General features: G+C 46.1%; 3 protein-coding genes across 5 annotated transcripts in view; 1 reads left to right on the top strand and 2 right to left on the bottom strand.

The window, feature by feature from the left end:
* Positions 1 to 334: 334 nt before the first annotated feature.
* On the bottom strand, positions 335 to 9,655 carry ak6 (adenylate kinase 6). Of its 2 annotated transcripts, none has more exons than XM_085367017.1 (6): positions 9,536 to 9,655; positions 8,917 to 8,986; positions 7,462 to 7,554; positions 4,697 to 4,755; positions 3,811 to 3,956; positions 335 to 1,195 (listed from the first exon to the last, which is right to left on the bottom strand). In XM_085367017.1, the coding sequence occupies exons 2-6, from the start codon at positions 8,951 to 8,953 to the stop codon at positions 1,006 to 1,008; spliced, it is 525 nt and encodes a 174-aa protein (XP_085223143.1). In that variant the 5' UTR covers positions 8,954 to 8,986; positions 9,536 to 9,655; the 3' UTR covers positions 335 to 1,005. The 2 variants fall into 2 exon arrangements, with proteins under 2 accessions (XP_085223143.1, XP_085223142.1); XM_085367016.1 differs by lacking the exon at positions 9,536 to 9,655 and adding an exon at positions 9,064 to 9,501.
* Positions 5,295 to 7,325, bottom strand: LOC146620627 (cerebellar degeneration-related protein 2-like). The gene is made up of 2 exons (XM_085367004.1): positions 7,282 to 7,325; positions 5,295 to 6,245 (listed from the first exon to the last, which is right to left on the bottom strand). The coding sequence occupies exons 1-2, from the start codon at positions 7,323 to 7,325 to the stop codon at positions 5,414 to 5,416; spliced, it is 876 nt and encodes a 291-aa protein (XP_085223130.1). The 3' UTR covers positions 5,295 to 5,413.
* Positions 9,177 to 14,310, top strand: part of rad17 (RAD17 checkpoint clamp loader component) — a 24,048-nt gene continuing 18,914 nt past the window's right edge. Inside the window, exons 1-3 of one of the 2 annotated variants that reach the window (XM_085367014.1) lie at positions 9,177 to 9,335; positions 9,571 to 9,671; positions 11,012 to 11,221. In XM_085367014.1, coding sequence (XP_085223140.1) covers positions 9,633 to 9,671; positions 11,012 to 11,221 — 249 coding nt within the window. In that variant the 5' untranslated portion in view covers positions 9,177 to 9,335; positions 9,571 to 9,632. Of the gene's footprint in view, positions 9,336 to 9,567; positions 9,672 to 11,011; positions 11,222 to 14,310 lie in introns of both variants that reach the window. The other variant, XM_085367013.1, reaches the window with a different exon arrangement.

The following is a 14,310-nucleotide window of genomic DNA, read 5'->3' as shown; positions in this document are numbered from 1 at the left end:
CCATGGTGACTCGCTTAATCTGTGCTCCACTAATCAGGGCTTTATGTATCCTCGTGCGCGCGCTTAACTTGGGGTTAAAGCAACTCCGCGTTGACTGAACTAATTGTTATCAGCCTTTCTGAAACCGAATATTCCGAGTTGGACAGTTCGGGGTTACTCAACCCTGAGTATCGTTTTTCACTCTGAGTTTTCTAAACCGGCTTCCTGAAATAGGGCCCAGGCCACAGAGGCCAGGCTTCTCTGGGGTGTCTATGGGCAGAGGAATCCTGGTGGGCTGGTTATCTTTCCTTGGAGAACTTCACAAAAGGTTGAGTACCTACGTCAAACGCTGCTTTCTTTGGCCTTTAATCACAGATTGAACTAACAACATGAGAACAAACTGTGTGGCTAGTAACAAAATGCCTAAAGATCCAATTACAATGGTTTATTTGCCTTGTCTGTCATAGAATTCCATCTAAATCTAGACAACACTGATTCATTCGTTCAGTTAGGTGACAATTGATTCATAGGTCATGTAGCTAAACAACATGCTTTCTGAAAACTGTACAAAGACTGGATAAAAACTGAGTGCAAAAGCAGGCACTGTCCAAAGAGACACTTTGAAAGTCTGTCCAACTATTGCTCAAGACCACATGTGTCGAACTCCAGGCCTCGAGGGCCGGTGTCCTGCAGGTTTTAGACGTGTCCTTGATCCAACACAGCTGATTCAAATTGCTAAATTACCTCCTCAACATGTCTTGTAGTTCTCCAGAAACCTGCTAATAAACTAATCATGTGATTCAGGTGTGTTGACTCAGGGTGATATCTAAAACCTGCAGGACACCGGCCCTCGAGGCCTGGAGTTCGACACCCCTGCTCAAGACCAATTACAAGAAAGTCGGGTCATTGGAAACAAAATACAAACAAATTCAAAACTTTTGCTCAATATGACAGTAAACGCAGATTCAGAAATGATACAATTCAGGTTTTAATTGTTGACTCTTGTTGACCCAGTGAGGTCACCTCCTAGTTATGGTCCTTCATCCACTGTTCAGTCCAATGCACTATCTGCTCCAGGTTGTGCTCCATGTCCTCAGGAGTGTTGCTGGGAAGTTGGTGGACAATCTCCTTACTGTAGGCCTCCATGGCTTCCTCATAGATGGTCTGGAAGATCTCACATTGCACATTGTCCTGCAGCTTTTTTCCCGTGTAGCCCCTTTCAGTCACAAAGAAGACAGGGACAACTTGGTTCAATGGTTAAAACGATGAATTATCACTCAAATACAAAGGGACAGGGAACCAGACACTGTGGCTGCAGACGAGTTCCTGGAAGTTCTCATTTTTACAGCTTTCTTACGGAAAAAAAAGACAAGTCTCACAGCACTTGCTATTTCTGGAACCTGGATGGCTCAGCCACATGTTCACAGTCATTATCCAGGAGTAGAGAATGACTGTGATGCCTATGATAGAGCTACATTTACCACAAGCAGTGACAGCTCTGCTCTCGTCTGTATGCAGAAGGTGCTGAAGCTGGTTAGAGCTTGGAGCTGCAGTCAGCCATGTGTCTTAGCTCCCAGCCACAGAGGCTGAATGTGTTTGTCCAAGCAGACGGTGTCACAACTTCAAAAGCACCGTTTTAAATTCAAACTGTTAATAGCTGCCATATGCTACGTAATAATTCAATGACAAAACCAGTGTAGTACTGCAGGCTAACACTGTAGTGAAGAACTATCACATTATTTAACTATGATTAATTCATGAATCAGAAATCTCATCGTTTTCACTTCAGCAACAAATGTATTTCCCTCCAAATCAAACGCTGTCATGTTGCAGCCTTGTTTCAAAACTCTTCAAATTCCATTCGCACCTGTAAAAAAGGGCTTTGCTTTAAATTCTTCCAAATGTATTAAAAACAAAAACATGTAGCTAACAGGGCAACGATACACACAATTCACGGTTCGATATTTTTTCGATACAAAAAAGTGTTCATGCCCTTTTTAAAATTTGTCACTTATCAGAATTATAAATATATATATTTAACTCAAAAGGACAGTTTTTAAATTTAATGTTGCTGAAACAAAGTAATAAGAAAAAAAATAAATCTGACGGAGGAATCACTCATCTTTGGAAAAGAGAGTTTATTACAGAGAAATGGCTCTTTCAAAATAAAAGCTATACTATCCGCTTCTTCTGGGCTATATTCTCAGCAGCATATTAAACATATCAGGTCCCCATAAGGAGAATCCTGTGCTAACGGCTGTCTAAATGACTCGGGTAAAGTTTGTAGCATGCTGCTTGTTGTTTTTGTCTGCTTCCACTTGTCTTTGCACTAGGATGCTGTCGGAGTAAACGTGCAGTCATATTCGTTGTGTTCCCACTAGTGCTGTCAGCGTTAATCTGAAATGACATTAGCGCCACAACACGGCAAATCTCCGTTAACGAGCTACCGCGGATCGCCCCGTGCGTGGGGCTGGACGGCCAACACGTTAACGAGCTAACTGCGCTAACACACTAGCTCCCACCATGTAATTGAGCATTGCATGGCACATCCGACATACTGTTTTACTTTAGTCCATGACGCGCTTACCTTCAGGGTCATACGTCACATGAAAACCAAAATAGTTCCAAACGCCAGATCTGAATGAGGGTGGGGGAGGTTCAATTTGCCATGTTGCAAGGAGAGCTTAGCTTCTGTCTGCTAGCTTGCCCTGCGCTCAGTGAATCTGCGTTCGACTACTCCGCCTAGGCTGCACTGTCGACCCTAGGCGGAGTAGTCGAACGCAGATTCACTGAGCGCTCAACACAGACAGCATCGTCAGAAGGAAAGTTGATAAAATAAATCACAAATTTTGTATTGTTCATACATATGCGTACCGAACCGAAAGCACTGTATCGAACGGTTCAATATCGATACCAGTATCGTTGCACCCCTAGTAGATAAGTAATCACAGTCGTCCTGTTTTCACTGATCATCTGTCAGATGTTTCTGTAAGTTGGCTGAATCCACCTGTTTGAAATCCAGTTGACCGGACGTGGACACACACCTGTCTATATAAGGTCCCATAGGTAACAGTAAACGTCAGAGCACAAACCAGTCCATGGAGTGTAAGGAACTGTCTGAGACCACAGAGGACTGTATCTGCACCCAGAGCCACCAACAAATGAACCAGCGGGACTCTTCCAATCTGAGCGATTCATTCAGAAAGGGCTTAGTCAGGGAGGTGACCAAGAACCCGATGATCCCTCTGACAGAGCTCCGGTGTGGCTTTGTGGAGAGAGGATAACCTTCAATCAGCCCTGAAGTGGCCAGACAGAAGCTGCTCCTTGGTTAAAGGTACATGACAGCCCACTGGGAAGTGGCCAAGTGTCACCTGAAGGACTCAGACCACGAGAAACTGAAGTGTCTGGTCTGATGAAACAAAGACTGAACCACACAGCCAAGATAACAAAGGAGTGACTTTGGGACCATGCTGTCCTTGAGTGACCCATCTGGAGCCCAGTGAGCCCCACCGAACATCTCTGCACAGGCCTGATAAAGCTGATGGAGGTTCTGCAAAGAAATCTGGGAGAAATGTCCAGAAATAGACACACCAGGCTCGTAGCGTCGTACTCATACTGCCAAAGGTGACTCAACGTTTTGAGCAAAGGCTTATGCACATGTTAAATTTGTTTTTTTATTTTTAATAAATCTGCAAGAATTTCAGCTTGTGTTACTTTGTCATTCTGAGGTCTTATGTGAACACTGAGTGTAGTCCACTGTGGAGCAAGCCTGTAACATGACAGCGCTGTGATGACTGCTCCGTGAGCAGAAACAAACCCAGGTGTTGTTACCTGGCCTCCAGTCGAGTGTACAGCTGGGTGTTGTCTGTGCGCAGGACAAAAACGATGTCGAACCAGCGCTCGGGGAACAGGTCACAGCCGTGATAGTCCACGATCACGCCTCCTTCACTCATCTTTTCATCCAGCTCATCCACCACCTGCAGAACACCAACAAGCTCCAACACTGACACTCGATGCACTCCCTCAGTGTACCTGCACCGTTAGCAAAACGTTTGTTTTGTCTGCAAGCAGCAAAATTCTGCTAGAAATAATAAAGAGAAATCCATCAACTTAGTGGAGAGGTGGGCTCTGAGAGGGGGAACCATCAAAGTGTGCTGTGGCAAAATATCCAGACATTTATCATTTGTTGTAATAATGATATTAATAAAGCTCAGCACATTAACAGCTGTGGACAGATTCACAGGCCCTCTTTCTTCCCCTGTTTTAATGATGGAGAGAAATGTGTCTCCAAAAGGCTGCAGATGCTTACAATGTGCTGCACAGGCGTAAACTAAGATGTACACATGAACACACGCTCCGATCCATTTTACAAATGCATCCACCTGATCATTTATGCACAGTTATTACCTTCAGCTCACAAATCTGATCGTTTTCTCTTTCAAAAACCTTCCTGCTGCTGGTCTGTGGGTTGTTGTCAGACTGTGTTTGTGCTCATTGTTGGGCATTAAAAAAAAAAAGTGGTTTGGATTTTCAGGAAGGAGTCGCTCTCGTGACTCATCAAGTGATGTCACTGACTGAGTAACTGGTGGCAGGCTCTTTGAAAAAGTAGCAGGTACTGGAGAATATAAATGTTAGTTAAGTTTTAGTTAAATATAATCTCTGCCTCAGACATCGTTGTGTTTCTCTGCTCTACAGTCCAGTGTGGAAGTTCACTCACCCTGTCCTCATCCAGAATGGGGCACTGGTACTCGTCATCATATCCATCAAACAGTTGTCCTGGAGGAAAAAATGATCCATGCAGAGTTCAGATTCAGTGTGATTGAAAGCAGGGCCATCAACAGAATCACTGGCTGTAAATCACTTTGTGTAGACGAGTTAGTGAAAGTGTAATAATTGTCCTGAGAACATGATTTCTGCTTTGGGTCACAGACACCGTGTGCTGTAAGTATAATGTTACGTTTCGGTGTTGTCGGTGTGTTGCTTTTGGCGTGACTGTTATGTGTTTCCTGTTTTACTTTGAAAGTCTGTGTTATCTTAGTGCTTTCAGTTTACGCAACTCTGACTCAACCGCCATCTTATCAAACACTGTAACACAGCGTAACACCCTTACATGTGCCTCTCTCTTCCAAACACCAAAGGGCCCAGTGGTCACGGGGCAGCCATTACAAAAAAGAAAAAACTGAATACTATTGCAGGCGGACGTAATACTTTTGGATTTAAGTCAGTCTGCATGTGAAAATGTGCTTTTTGTTCATTGATCCAACTATAAATATTTCTCACAACAAATATAATACATCTAGCTACTTTTTGCCACTTAATTTTTGATAAGGACGCAACAGGCATGTCTAAGACTTTGAGGGCCTGAAAGCATTTACAGCACCTGCACCCTCTGAACAGTGTAACAGAGAGCAAGTCATATTGAGATGAATAACATTCAGTTGGAGGATTCATCGTCCCTGACCGGTTGTTCGTTTCCGCTGAGGTCCTCTTTGGTCTTTTGGATGCAGGTGAAGATCTCCTTGAAGAGAGCCTTGTACTCCGGCTGCTGGCCGTCTTCAAGAAGCACGGACAGATCAGACAGAGCTGCAGAGCTGGACAGGCGGCGGCGGGAGCGGCCGCTGGCAAAGGGACTGCTGGATGTCTGGACAGCTTTGTGGCTGAGCTCGTCTGAGGCTTGCTGGCATCGCTGTAACAGCTCATCGTATTTCACCTGCAGTGCGCTGTACTGTGCATCCACCTCATTGAGCAGAGAGATGCCCCTCTTTTTCACAGCCTCGGCTCGACGTATACATAGCTGCTCGTGACTACGGAGAATTTCATCTGGGTTTGGTTGCTTTTTTCGGTCTTGAAACGAGCCATAAGGTGACCAGAGTCCATCCACAAGGTGACTGCCATTGGCTTGATACCTGTCATGGTGCAAGTCATACAGCTCTTTAAGACAGGACACGCTCTGTGCTCCAAGGCTGCGCCTCTGCTCTGCCAGCTCTCTCTTATTTCGCTCTGCTTCTGCAGTCTTTAGTTCCCCGACTTGGGCCTGCAGGTCCTCCATGAGGGTCTGAAGCGCTTCGATGGTCTCAGTTAAATTTTGGATCTTGTGTTGGGCCATGCGGTTGTCCTGCACCAGCCTCTGATTGCCTTGCTCCAGATCCCTGGCGGCTGTGTCTAGCTGCTCATACACTTTGGCATGCTGGTCATTCATCTGCCTTCGCTTCAGTCGTCCGTCTCCGCTGGAGGGTCCGAGGGACCGCTCCAGCCTTCGTCGTCTGCTGGAGGGTCAGTGGGACCGCTCCAGCCTTCATCAGCCTTCGTCCGTCTTCGCTGGAGGGTCCGTTGGAGGGACCGCTTCAGCCTTCGTCCGCCTTCGCTGGAGGATCCGAGGGACCGCTCCAGCCTTCTGCAGCTGGTGGGCTGCGTGTCCGTGTGTGCAGCTGGTGGGCTGCGTGTCCGTGTGTGCAGCTGGTGGGCTGCGTGTCCGTGTGTGCAGCTGGTGGGCTGCGTGTCCATGTGTGCAGCTAGTGAGCTGCTCGTCTGCCTTCGCTGGAGGGTCCGTGGGACCGCTCCAGCCTTCATCCGCCTTCGCTGGAGGGTCCGTGGGACCGCCCCAGCCTTCGTCGTCTGCTGGAGGGTCCGTGGGACCGCTCCAGCCTCCATCAGCTTCGTCTGCCTTCACTTCAGCCTTCGTTTGTTTGATCAAACATTTCACTTGGGGTTACATGTTTGATTTTTGGGTGGGGGGAAATGTTACGTTTCGGTGTTGTCGGTGTGTTGCTTTTGGCGTGACTGTTATGTGTTTCCTGTTTTACTTTGAAAGTCTGTGTTATCTTAGTGTTTTCAGTTTACGTTTTGCCCTGTCTCGTCAGTTCTAATTTGCCCCAGCTGTGTTTCCCTCCTGTGGTCCATTCCCTAATTGCTCCTTCTATGTATTTAAGCCTTGTGTTTCAGTATGTCATGGTCGCGATCTCCCCCCGTTGTAAATAGTTTGACGTCTTGTGTTTGGTGTTTTGTTATAAATAAATAGTCTGTTGTAAATACTTTCGTTATGGGATATGTTTGTTTTTGGGATTTTGGTGGAGAGCCTTCGTGGTTTTATTTTTTCTTTATCTTTGTTTTTCTGCGTTGCACCCCGGTTGCCTAGGCCGGGGTGTAACAATAAGAACATGGAAAAGATGGTGCAGACAGCTGCACCTGGTCAGAGTGGACGGGTACAAATGCCAGGATGTTGATGGCTCCAGCCTCGTGGAACACAAATCATGTGTGTGACATCAGAAGAAACAATAAGACCAGTCTGTTCCACTCATGTACCAGAGGGAATCTGTGGAGGCCACAGCAGCTGTGACAGCTGTCATCTCCACAGTCAGCCTTTGTGTCACAGCACTATTTCATTTAATCCCAAAGTTCTGAGTTTATTCTCAGAACGATCTTTGTCCTTAGCATGGTAGATGTTTCTGTCTTAATGTCCATTAGTTCCCAAAGTTCCTTTACCTTCCTGGGCCAGGTCTCCTATGTTGACATAGGTCAGCCCCGTGCGCTGGGCCAGTTCCTTTCCTAGAGTGGTTTTTCCAACTCCGGGAGTCCCTGTAGGAAGAAGAGTTAACAGCTGAATTCAAATTCAAAGTTAGTCTATATTAAAGATTTGACTTTACCCCATCTGGTGATGAGCATCCGATTGATTCTGCAGTAAAATGCTCAGTTTTGTTCTTCAACTACCCACCTGGCATTTAATAATTCAGTAGAAGTAAGAAATACAGTGATAGTGGTGCTACTGGGGGGTTTCAGCTGCTGGGAACCGTCTCTGCTGTGACTCAAGGCTATAAAGTAGTGATAGTGATGATATTTTAATCTTCTGTTGACCATACATCTAGTTTACCCATTTAACTCATAACCGACTTCAGGAGGCACAGACACTCCCCCCTCATTAAAAATGGAGAACGCCTTCAGGTTTCTGGGCACCAACATCTCAGCTGGACCCATCACCCTGGTGAAGAAGGCCCAGAAGCAGCTACACTTCCTCCGTGTCCTCAGGAAGAAGAACCTGGACCAGGAGCTGCTGCTGGCCTTCTACTGCTCCTCAGTGGAGCGCGTGCTCTCCTACTGCCTGGTGTTTGGTACTCAAGACCCACTGCTGAGAAGAGGATACTTAACACTGACCAAGAAAGTCACTGGCTGCCCTCTGCCACCCCCGGAGACCATCGCCAGATCCTCCTGTCTCAGGAAAACCAGGGCCATTACAGGTGAGCACCCTGCTGCGCTCTGGTTGGTGCCTCAGGTCAATCAGGTCCACACGAGCCCCCCCATTGGAGGTCCCAGGTTATCATGACATTAGTGGTTATTGTACCTTTGATTATATAACGGGTTGGTAGGTTACTCACATGCTTAAAGGTGGAACTATAGTAAAGATAAATAATAGATGCTACATGGACCTGAAGCTGCTGGAACACCTTCAGTGTGCTCTGGCATTCATTCTAAGAGTAAGCACAATCTAACGCCCCGCTCCAAAACACAGCACTTCATCCTCCCCCGTGTGCACGGAGGCGCGATCATTGTGGGACACGGCAGCTCCACGCGAACAGAGACGTTTCACCGTATAATCAGTCAGAATAACTTTGGTGTGCTGACACGTGGGTCCAAGGGGCAAACGCTCCAGTATACCCCGCGACATAATTACTCGGGTTGTTCATCATGTCACCCCTCTGTGTGCGTGGGACGGGTACATATCTAACAGCATCCAAATACACTGTACACCATTTTTATCATCGTTATTATCGCAGCTGCAGCTTCACAGGACGCGATGGCTGAGATCAGACCACATGGACTCAGCTCCCATGATTACAAACACGTTGAACACCTACTAACTACCCGACATTTAACCGCAGCGCAGGCTTCGCGTCTGCAGTAGGGTAACTGCAGAGAGTAACCAGGTGTATAAATGTACCGAACCTGTCAGCAGGATGTTCGGTTGCTTCTTCGTCTTCATAGCTCCAGCAGACACGTGTTTGATGATCGACACCTGAAAGTCAGAGCAGTGCTGTTATTCCTCCATGTCATTCCAGTCAGACCAGTAACGGCCAGAGTTAACTAACAAACCTGGAAAACTGGGAACCAGTTCGATGTAAAACTTTGTTTTGTTGTACGCTATAACCGGACTGATTCCACTGCCGTAAACTGAAGCTTTACGTCAATATTACGTCAGTGAGCAGTCAGTTAGCGACAGTTAGACAATTAGTTGTCGGAGTTTAAATTTTACAGCTCCGCACGAAGTGTGTGGGAAACATACGTGTGATTGGTTCAAACTGAAGTTTCCATTGTGCCCGGACAAGAGTGCGAATCTCTGAAAAGCCAGCTGTGTTTCGTACGAGGTAAAGCGAAGTTATATTAGCTTAACAGAAGCTGCCGTCCGAATATAAACTGTGAAATGTGTAATTAGCTAAACAACAGTAGCCTGAGAGACGTTTGTTATGAGTTTGACACTCGACAGAGGTCCTGGAGTCTGGTCCCTGTGGCTTAACTAACAGACGCAGTAAGTTAGAGATGTTGTCCCGAGTGCTGCGATATTTACGGGCTGTGTTTTCTCTCTCGTTTCGTCGCCAGCAGCTGTTCAGGTCTCCGGTCCTTCACTAATCTACTGTTCTCTATGGGAAACAGCAGCTTTAAGGATGAACAAGCTTGTGGCAGATAAAGCTACTGAGCGCAGGGTAAGTAACACAGTGGATTTCGGGAGGGAGGGGAGCCCGGGGTCAGTGGGGTCACACTGCAAACAGGAAGTATAGAAACCGTTACTTTATTACAAAGTGCTTCCATTTACATAATCCACGTCCATATGACGTTGTTTGCATGAGCAGTGTCCAGAGTAGAGTTTCAGTGTTCATTTCTGTTTGGTTTAAATATATTTATTTCACTAAACTTCGCAAAACTCTGACGCTTCTTTCATACATACGCTTCTTAAATAGATAACTATCATATCTGATATCATATCTCACAGTACAATAATATTGAATGGGTTGCATTGTTGTATTTTGTCATGTTTCTCAGGTCTTTGTCTGAATTTCTACGAACATTATTGCTAAGGATTGTCTTATTGCATTGGAGTCACACTGGGTTAAATATGTACACTTGGGTTTTAAGGGGTATTTATTATTTTCTTCTTTTTTTTGGGTTGTATGGAAGCCCCAAACGCAATTTCATTGTTCTTGACAATGACAATAAATAAATAAATACTAAATACTAAAATACTAAATACAGCCCAACCAGCACTGACCCAACCATTATTTAGGATCGTACAGTAATCACTCTGATATGCTAATACACACCTCAAATACTTAAGACCAGCAAACTGTCAAATGTTCTGGTCACACTTGATTCCTGTGGAAGCAGTAAGGTTGTATTAGTATGTCAGAGGACTGCATGGATCCTGCTGAAAGCTGTGTTTTCCACATAGCTGTACCTGTTCAGGTATCACCTGCATCTCACATGTTTATTAAGGAATGTAATCTTTCCCCGACCTGATTCTCGTACCATTATTTTGAGGTACTAGCTCTCCATTAAGCACAGAGCAGCCAAGTACCTCTTTTGTCATGTTTTGCATCAATAAATTATGTATTTTTTGTACTTCGTGTTAGGGCTGGGCCATATCATCATATATCATATTATACCGTTCATGGTAATACCGGTACAATGTTAGGCAGCGATACGAAAATGAAATATCGCGATACAATATGAGTAAAACCGCATGTGCAGTGCCTTTGTTTTCATACGCACATGGCAGAAAAAGCATGGCGGCGATGGCGAATGAGGAGAGCGAAAGCGGATCGTTGAATGAAACGATGTAGCTTTAATGCACATAAAAAAACAGCTGCTTGTTTAAGTGAAAATACATTTATGTTTTTTTTTTGGGGTTTGTTTTGCACTAATAAAGTTGAGGAGTTGTAAAGTATTTTCTCGTGTCAGTTATATCGTTATCACAAATTTTCAAATGTATATCGTGATAAATATTTTTGGTCATATCGCCCTGCTCTACTTCCTATATATATAACAGGCAAACCATTGGGTGGATCCGTCCTTTATTGATTTGAGAGAGGAATGTTCTTCTCTTTCTGGAAGAAGAAATGGCAACCCTGTTTTATGCTCCAAGGCTGAGATAAAGAGGAAGAGGAAAAGAGAAGCTAGCGTCTCCTACCTGCTGAAGGAGTCGTCTCAACTGGACCAGAATGAGCCCTGGGTGGACAAATACTCACCCCGCTCACAGGTCAGCACCTTTGCTTGTCATGTACAAACTGCCCTTCACAACACAGTCCACCCACGTCAGCTCAGGTTCAAGTCCGGCATGCTGTCGTGAGCTTTCAAGGCCCTGCATAGCACGATGGAGTCCCCTGATGGGAAACCTTCTACCCACTCAGGGTCTCACCAGAGGTAACTGTAGACTGGAACAGAGTCCAGTCACAGAAAGACCCACTTTTTAATCAGAATAAAGCATCAGGACAGTAAATTTTGATCTGTTGGTCAGTTTCTACTGCTTTGGTGTTAGTGAAATTAGTAACAGGTGTGCCAGAGGGGCAACAACGAGACAACTCCCAAAACGAGAGTGGTTTTACAGGCGGAGGTCCCTGATAGTTACCTCCTCATCTTTTTTGTTTTTGCACTAGTTTTGCATTTGTCTGGGCTCGTTGTCTCAACCAGTAACATGAGGTGACACCTGGACCCTACAGAGGCTGTACAGGTAGTCATGCTCCAGGATCAATACATTAGCATTGCTGCATCTCCCAGCACAGCTGGAGGAGATTCCAGGAGACTGGCAGTTCTTCTAGGAGAGCTGGACAAGGCCGTAAAGGTCCTTAACCTATCAGCAGGGCCAGTATCGATGAGCATTGTCAGAGCTACAAAATGACCTCCAGCAGACCACTGGTGTGAATGTTTCTGACCAAACAATCAGAATTAGACTTCCGAGGGTCAGCCGAGGCCCCGGTGTCCTCTAGTGGACCCTGTGCTCACTGCCTGGCACCATGAAGCCTGATTGGCATTTACCATCGAGTTCCAGAATTGGCACCTCTGACGCCAGGTCATTTTCAAAGATGAGAGCAGGCTTAGAGCTGAAAGCACATGTGGTAGACATAATGGGTCTCGAGAACCTGTGGAGAACATCCCTGTAAAGTCATTCAGCATGACTGGTTTGCTGGTGGTTCAGCGGTGTCTGAGGAGGTATACCCATGGAGGGACGCGCAGACCTCTGCAGGGTAAGCAACAGCGCCCTGGCTGCCATTAGGTGCTGGGCTGAAACCCTTGGACCTATGGTCAGGCTGTATGCTGGTGCAGTGGGCTGCTCTTGGTGCACAGCAATGCCCAGCCTCATGTGGTGAGAGTATGCAGTCGCTCCTGGAGGATAGAATAGAATAGAATTCAACTTTATTGTCATTGCACATGCACAGGTACAGGGCAACGAAATGCAGTTTGCATCGATCCAGAAGTGCTTAGTGATATAGATATATTACAATATATATTAGCAATAATATAGATATGTGAGTATATTACAGAAATGGGTCTATTATGGTATGTTATAATGTACACGGTATGAAGTATGTTGTGAATATTCTATAACTATAAGTATGTACAGGCTGTAGTGAGTACAAGCTATGTACAGGCTATGAACAGGATATAAATATGAAAAACTATACAGAATATGAAATAAATAACTTTACAGAATCTGGGATATACAGCTATACAGAAATGGGAACTATGCAAGTTGTAAACAGTTGTAGGATTAAAGATTATCGAATGTACAGAATGATTATTTACACAGAGCTATACAGTAGTGCAGTTAAGATAAGTGAGGGTGTAGATAGTTTCTACAGAGACTATATAAAGTGCTAGTGGTTGTGAGTGATGGTTCAGTCCATGTTATTATTGTGTGTTTGAGGGTACAGTTGTCCATTGTGTGTGTGTGTAGGTGGTTGTGGGTGTGTGTATGTCCAGTCCATGTGTTAACGTGGGTCAGATGTCAGGAGGCAGAGTTCAGGAGTCTGACAGCTGTGGGGAAGAAGCTGTTCCGGTACCTGGTGGTCTTAGTCCGGAGGTTCCTGTGGCGCCTCCCAGAGGGCAGGAGGGTGAAGAGTCCATGTGATGGGTGACTGGGGTCTTTGATGATTTTCCCAGCCCTTTTCAGACACCGCTTCCTGTAGATGTCCTTTATGGCAGGAAGTGGTGCTCCGGCGATGCGCTGGGCAGTTTTCACGACCCTCTGCAACGCCTTCCGGTCCGAGGCAGAGCAGTTCCCGTACCAGACTGTTATACAGTTGGTCAGGATGCTCTCGATGGTGCAACGATAGAAGTTCAACAGGATGTCTGAGGACAGGTGGTTCTTCCTCAGAGTCCTCAAGAAGAAGAGGCGCTGGTGAGCCTTCTTGACCAGCTTGGAGCAGTTGGTCGTCCAGGTGAGATCCTCGGAGATGTGGACTCCCAGGAACTTGAAGCTGCTCACACGCTCCACAGCCGTCCCCTTAATGTGGATGGGTGGATGTGGGTCAGCATTCCTCCTGTAGTCCACGATGAGCTCCTTGGTCTTCTCGGTGTTAAGCAGCAGGTTGTTTCTGTCGCACCACTCAGCCAGACGATCCACCTCCTCCCTGTAGGCGGCCTCATCGTTGTCACTGATGAGGCCAATCACCGTGGTGTCATCTGCAAACTTAATGATGGTGTTGGAACCATCAGCAGGTCTGCAGTCGTGGGTGAAGAGGGAGTAGAGGAAAGGGCTCATCACACAGCCTTGTGGTACACCGGTGTTCATCGTGATGGTAGATGAGCAGCGGTTATCCAGCCCGACATGTTGGGGGCGGTTGGTCAGGAAGTCCAGTAACCATTTGCAGATGAGGGAACTGATGCCCAGGTCTGTCAGTTTCCTGATGAGTTGTGAGGGGTGGATTGTATTGAACGCTGAACTGAAGTCTATAAACAGCATTCTGGTGTAGGTGTTGTTGTTGACCAGGTGTGAGAGGACAGAGTGCAGTGCGATGGAGACTGCATCCTCTGTGCTCCTGTTCTGGCGGTATGCGAATTGGTGGGGGTCCAGGGTGGGGGGGAGACAGGATTTGAAGTGTGGATGAAGGGATTCATAGTATTGACTGGCCCCCACGCTGAATGACACCAATCCAAAAGAACACCTCTGGGATATTATGGCTACGTTCACACTGCAGGCGAAAGACTTTACTGACCCTGTGCGACCATCTATCCGATCATGGTGTGACAGTGTGAACGGCACAAATCCGATATTTTCAAATCAGACCTGGGTCACTTTGGTATGTGTTGCTGAATACGATACAAATCTGCGACTGCTGTTTGATGGTC

This window comes from Diplotaxodon limnothrissa, linkage group LG12 (assembly GCF_057381915.1).
Source record: "Diplotaxodon limnothrissa isolate DT_005_m linkage group LG12, D_limnothrissa_male_GT1.1, whole genome shotgun sequence".
NCBI lineage: Eukaryota > Metazoa > Chordata > Actinopteri > Cichliformes > Cichlidae > Diplotaxodon > Diplotaxodon limnothrissa.
This window is presented reverse-complemented; position numbering and strand designations above follow the sequence as displayed.

Bases quoted from the DNA above. Each gene is read 5' to 3' on its own strand.
- LOC146620627 (XM_085367004.1), bottom strand. From the start codon at position 7,325: ATGACAGCTGTCACAGCTGCTGTGGCCTCCACAGATTCCCTCTG. The intron at 6,246-7,281 runs GTACATGAGTGG...CTGACCCTCCAG, and splicing joins GCCTCCACAGATTCCCTCTG to CAGACGACGAAGGCTGGAGC.
- ak6 (XM_085367017.1), bottom strand. From the start codon at position 8,953: ATGAAGACGAAGAAGCAACCGAACATCCTGCTGACAG. The intron at 7,555-8,916 runs GTTCGGTACATT...TTCTTCCTACAG, and splicing joins ACCGAACATCCTGCTGACAG to GGACTCCCGGAGTTGGAAAA. The intron at 1,196-3,810 runs GTAACAACACCT...TGTGACTGAAAG, and splicing joins TACACTCGACTGGAGGCCAG to GGGCTACACGGGAAAAAAGC.